The 6,290-nt window shown below is 39.1% G+C and overlaps 1 protein-coding gene across 1 annotated transcript in view; it reads right to left on the reverse strand.

Moving 5' to 3' along the window:
• The window catches only part of KIF5C (kinesin family member 5C), a 71,207-nt gene that overhangs the window by 40,900 nt on the left and 24,017 nt on the right, over positions 1-6,290 (reverse strand). Inside the window, exons 2-3 of the mRNA XM_027695925.1 lie at positions 5,734-5,824; positions 1,047-1,120 (exon numbers count right to left, since the gene is read on the reverse strand). Of these exons, the coding sequence (XP_027551726.1) occupies positions 1,047-1,120; positions 5,734-5,824 (165 nt within the window). The remainder of the gene's footprint in view (positions 1-1,046; positions 1,121-5,733; positions 5,825-6,290) is intronic.

Genomic DNA, 6,290 nt, shown 5'->3' on the forward strand with positions numbered 1-6,290 from the left:
ATAAATTGGCTTTAGGAGATCTTCCCCGTGCCATGTGGAAGCACCAGCTCGAGCCCTGCAGACATTTTGATTTAATTACACCCAGAGCTGGTGGATTACTCAGGCCTGTGCCATCTGTGAGGGCTGAGCCAGTGATTTCCCCCACGCTCCCAAGGACAGGCTTAATTAGACCAGTTATTGCATCCTCCAGGAATGGAGCCATTTCACCAGGGCCCTCTGGCTTCCCTTGTCCTTTAACCTTCAGGTTGAAAAACCATCTGGTGGTGTTAAACCCAGGAAAACTCATTTTTTTCATCTCCCACTCAGCCAAACTTTGCCGTCGACCTGCAAAACTCGCAGTTGAACTGAAACGCTCCCAGACGAGACAACCCAACCCAGTTTGGGAAGGAACAATCCCAGGCAAGGATTAAATGCTTGAATGATCCTCCTTTTTCAGCAAAACTGGGATGTCTAAATGTCTTCTACATTTAGAACTCAAACCAGAGGAAAAAAAAACCTTCACACTTCACGTAGCGGAAAAACGAACAGGCACAGGACTCCAGCCCCTGGAATTTGGGCTAATTTGGTGTAATTTCGCCTAATTTCATATTCTCCTGCAAAGCAGCAATTCCAAACTCCTCCATCTGCGCTGCAGAATGCCAGAGGGGTATTCCCAGAAGGGGAGTGCAAATGAGAAAACCAATAAGCCAGGCAGGAATTTTCATAATCCTGCCTTGCAAAGGGAACTCTGCGGACAGACCCTTATTACTGTTTCCATTTGTGGCTTAACCACAATCTCACTGAAGTCCTTCAAAATCTACACATCCCTGAGCTGGCAGGATATGTTTTTTTTACTCACAGTTTGTTAGTTTATTTAGATATCTGCAGATATCTCTTGAAAAAAAAAAACACTCCATGTTGAATGAAATACTAAAGGCAGGAGAGGCCAAACGTTCCCAAATCTCTTTTTCTGTGTCACTCACAGCTCCAAAGAACTGCCTTGTTCAGGTAATTGGTACAAAAAATCCTACTGCTGCTCCCAAACTGATTTAATATTCCCACTGTACCTCCATAGTGTGTGTTTTTCCTGATGATGTCTGTCCATAAGCAAAGATTGTGCCATTGTAGCCTTCCAGGACATCTGTAAGAAGAAGAATAAACCCATTAAAACTTTCATTGATGTCTTAAAGCTGAATTATCAGCCTTTTTTATGTCTTTACAGTGTTGAAGCTCAATTAGAAAATGTGTTTTTGCAGTAAAGAACAGGGAAAATATGACATATTGAGCTAATTTTAGAACAACAACAAAAAAAATCATACTAATATCTAAATTAGAGAATTGCAGGATTATTGAATGCTCACTTTTCTAGAGGAAAAGAATATCTCTGGACACTACATATCATCCAATATATCTGTGTAACATGGGAAAGGAAAAGCTGAACTGCCTGCATTTTAAAGCATAGAGAAAATTAAACAAACTCATACATATTTCTTCCTATAAATGTCATATTATATTTCACCCTCAACAGTTCGTGGCCTCATTAATTTATAAGTTTCCCCAAGTCTACAAAGCAGGAGAGCAAAGAAAGAGGAAAGTCAGATGAGCAGGAATTTGCTTTATTGAAAATAGACTTCTTTCAAGGCAGAAATAAGTCATTTTATGCTGCATTTAGATATAAAAATATCCATTTTTAACTTGGCAGTGCTTAATGCCCACAGGAGCTTTCAGAAATCTGGGAAGGCTGGAAAAGATACTTGTGTTTCCCACCCTCTGGATCTCTACTAATAGAGGAAATAAATATATCTGTGTGTGTGTGTATTTATAGTAAATATACACACATGACTGTGTTATATATTATTAGATATAATGTCATATATATTATATTTACATAAACACACAGAGAAAATATCTTAATTTGCATCTCCATATGTATCCAAGCAGGTGGTCCAGACAGGAAGGACAATTAAATAAAGATACATTAGAAAAATACAAAAAGAATGAAGAAGGAACAAGTATGAAAAAAAAAAATATCAGAGAAAAAAAACCCAGAGAAAAATGATTTCAAAGAACAGAAATGGATTAAAAGAAAGGAAAAGGAAAGAGATTTTTTTTCTGCTGCACAGACTCACATTTCCTGTGCAGCAACACTAAGGATGAAATTGGAGTGAAGCCATTTAAAAAATAAATATTCTAATTAAACACAGAATATAATTTAGCATCCTCATCTGCTTATAAAAATAGAGCCACTGCTTATTTTTGCTTTAAGGAAATGACAGCTGAAATAAGCAATTAGAAATAGTAATTGTACAGATAAAAAAAAAATCTAGTGTAAGTGCTCCATAAAAGTTCACTCCTACTATTTCTACTTTGTGCCAAATTGGGTTAAATTTTAAAAAATAATTTGAATTAAAAGAAAAAAAAGGGGTAAAATAAAGAAGAAAAAGAGTTATTAACTCCAGGTGGGTCCAAGGTACCAAATCCACACAGAAACAGAGCCAAGGGGGAACAGAATCTGATTAATCAACTGTTATGCAAGAATATTGTTTAGAATTTGCATCAATGTGTGCTGAGGCAGCAGAGATAAGTAATTTACCTTCCCAACTAGCAAAAAATACTTTATTCTGTAAAAAATAGCCCTTCTCATCATGTGCAGTTAAATAAGTCAGAGGTCCCAGCAGCAGAAAAGGTTATTTTGGTTGGAAGGGTTTCCACCTTAAACCAGTTCCTGGACCATCTGCCCACTGATCCAGAGGGAAGCAGCTCCAAATAGGACAAAACTCCAGAGTGAGGGGAAAAAAACAGATTAACCAAGTGACTGAACTGAGATCAGTTGGGATTTTTACACCAAAAAAAAAAAAAAAGAGTAAGTCCAAGTGCTTTTCTCAATTTTCTCAATTCCTGGTCCAACTCCCCCCCTTCCTCCCCGATTTCCAGTTGGATTTCCCCTCCCCACAAAGGCCACTCAGCTGCTGCCAGATGTGCCTTTTCCTGAGGAGGGATGGAATAAATAACATTTTATCACCAAAAAAAAAAATGCAGTCTCAGTGGTGATTCCCCACAACCCACTGAGTATTTTAGTATTTTATTATTTATCTATTAGAGAGTACTTATTACTTTATTTAGTATTTTATTTAGTGTATTTTAGGAAAAAATGCAATCCCCACTGGTCATTCCCCACACCCCAGTGTGTTATTTTAGTATTTTATTTATTTTAGGGTTTTATTTTTTATTTATTGTACAGTATTTAGTATTTTATTTATTTGGGGATTTTATTCAGTATTTTATTTTAGCACTTTATTTATTACTTTGCTTTAATATCTTATTTAGTGTATTTAAGTAAAAAATGCAATCTCCAGTGGTGATTCCCCACACTCCACTGAGTATTTTAGTATTTTATTATTTATCTATTAGATAGTACTTATTACTTTATTTAGTATCTTATTTAGTGTATTTTAGGAAAAAATGCAGTCCCCAGTGGTGATTCCCCACACCCCACTGTGTTATTTTAGTATTTTATTTATTTTAGGATTTTATTATTTATTTATTTATTGTACAGTATTTAATATTTTATTTATTTGGGTTTTGAATTTTAGTATTTTATTGATTATTTTACTTTAGTATCTTCTTCAGTGTATTTAAGTAAAAAATGCAATCTCCAGTGGTGATTCCCCACATCCTAAGCGTGTATTTTAGTATTTTATTATTTATCTATTAGATAGTACTTATTAATTTATTTAGTATTTTATTTAGTGCATTTTAGGAAAAGATACAATCCCAGTGGTGGTTCCCCACACCCCAGTGTGTTATTTGGGGATTTTATTTCTTTTAGAATTTTATTATTTATTTACTGTACAGTATTTAATATTTTATTTATTTGGGGATTTTATTGGGTATTTTATTTCTGGCATTTTATTTTTCGTGTTTTATTGATTATTTTACTTTAACATCTTATTTATTGTATTTTAGGAAAAAATGCAATCCCAGTGGTGATTCCCCACATCCTAAGTGCATATTTTCATATTTATTTATTTATTTATTTATTACTTAGTATTTTATTTCTTTAATTATTTCTTTAGTGTTTTATTTCATATATTTCAGTAAAAAACGCATCACTCTGTGCTCTCCCTCTCTCCCCATCCACTCTCCTCTCCCCATCCTTCCTTTCTCTTCTTCCTCCCCATCACTCTCCTTGCTTTTTTATTCTCCTCTTCTCTCTTTTTTTCCCTTCCCCACCAAACTTCTACATAGAAAGTAACTCTCAGCTCTCTTTCCAAGCAGGACTTTGGAGAGTTATTTTCCTTCCTATTTATTTCACAAAGACAATTTACCCCCTGATTTAGCTCTCCCAAATCCCTCTCACCGAGGGTTTTATTCCTCTCACCATTTTCAGAGGAAACCAACTTCCACAGGGGCTATAAAACCCCTCAAACAGCCCAGTGCTGCTTCTCTCAGCACACCCTGGAGTCCTGGAACAGCTTCCCAAACTTCCAAACAGCCGAGTGGTGCGTCAGCAACCCCAGCTGATGATCCCTCAACTCCAGCCCCACCAGGTTTTATTAAAGGCTCACCCATCTGAAGGCAGAATTGCTGTAATCAGGCTCCCTCTGAGAAGAGGTAACTGAATTTTTATGGCTCGTTTCCACTCTCCAACAGCAACATTTTTGTTTCTGGACCTCTCCTGGGTTGGACCAGGTTGGTTTGCTCCAGGCTGTCGGAGCAGGACAACAGATTTCCTCCCTGCACCCAGGGTTTGGAGCAGGGCTGCTCATTCCAGGGAGCTCTGAGCAGATCCAGCTCCATCCCTAAAACACCAGCAGGTCCTCCCACGTGGCTCCAGCAGCTCCTGCACCTCTGGGCACATCCCCGGCATCTCCAGAATTCCACAGTGTTCCCCACCCAGCCTTGGCCGGCTCTGACACCATTCCCACTGTCCACACACTTGGATTTAGAAACCAAAACCCAAGGACCAAATCCAAGGAGCAAAACCAGACCAGGGACTACTCAGAACCCCTGAGATGCTGCACCATGGTCACAACACCGAGGCTGAGTCCAGGAAGGGTTTGGACAACACTTTTAGGGACGGGGGGGATTGTTGGGGTGTCTGTGCAGGGCCAGGAGTGGGACTTGATGATCCTTGTGGATCCTTTCCCAACTCAGCAGATTCCATGATGTTAGGAATACCACCAGGGAGGGACCACCCAGCCTCGGGACCACGTATGAGGTCTGAGGGTGATTTGGGAGGTGGGAAATTATGGCAAGCGATTAAAATGCACCCAAAAAGTCTGATTCTCGAGTGAAAATTCAACAGCTCATGAAGGTTTTGTTTCAAACAAACAGGGTGTTATCTGAGAGGCAACCTGTGTTCTCATTTCAATTTTAAATGCAAGCTCTGTGCATGCAAAGCAGAAACCAGGGCTTTCTGCACTCTCCTCCCACTCCAAGGTACAGATATTCCACGCTCATCCTGGACTGAACAGTCTCACACTGCACGAAGAAAACACTTTTTGCTCCTTATATCACAAAAAGCAACTGTTTGTGTGGAATAACACAAGGAGAAAGGAAGGAACAACTGCTGCAATTCCTTTTTTTTACCCAGACAAGCCCCTGAAAAAAAGGAAATGCTTGGGATCACTAATTACTAAATTCCCACCCAGACACCGAAACATTTATTATCCAGTCTTTAAACGGCTTGAGGGGACAGGGAGACATCTCTTTCCCTCCCCCCAAGCAGGGATAAGCAAAGACAACACCCACCTTTAACAATCTGCTTGGCACAGGCATTATAAACTTGTTCCTGGGTTGTGTTGGGAGGTAACACTCTATCAAAGACATACGGCTTCCCTTGCTGCAAACAAAAGAGAAACTCATCAGATAAAGCACATTTAGCACAGTTTATAATCCCAATTTAACAGGCATCAGGAAATGCAGCCTTTCCCACAAAGGGAGCCATTCAGTGCAATATTTTGTGGCCTAAACAGATGTGACATCTCGTGTGCTCCAAACCCATCTTTTCTAGAGCTGGCAAATAAAACGTGGCATATGTTTCCTGTGTGCTCACATTTGGGTCAGCAGGGAGGGCTGTGGGACACAATGAGCTGAAATATCAGCAAGAGTTGGTTATTTCCTCCCTCTCCTGGGAGTTACAGGGGAACGGCCACGTAAATATTATGGGGAACAGCTATGTAAATATTGGGGGGATACTCATGTAAATATTGGGGAAATAACCTCATAAATATTGGGGGGATAGCCACATAAATATTGGGGGAATAGTCATGTAAATACTGGGGGAACAGCCATAGAAATACTGGGGG

Source organism: Neopelma chrysocephalum, unplaced genomic scaffold (assembly GCF_003984885.1).
Source record: "Neopelma chrysocephalum unplaced genomic scaffold, ASM398488v2 Primary Assembly neopelma1_103b, whole genome shotgun sequence".
NCBI lineage: Eukaryota > Metazoa > Chordata > Aves > Passeriformes > Pipridae > Neopelma > Neopelma chrysocephalum.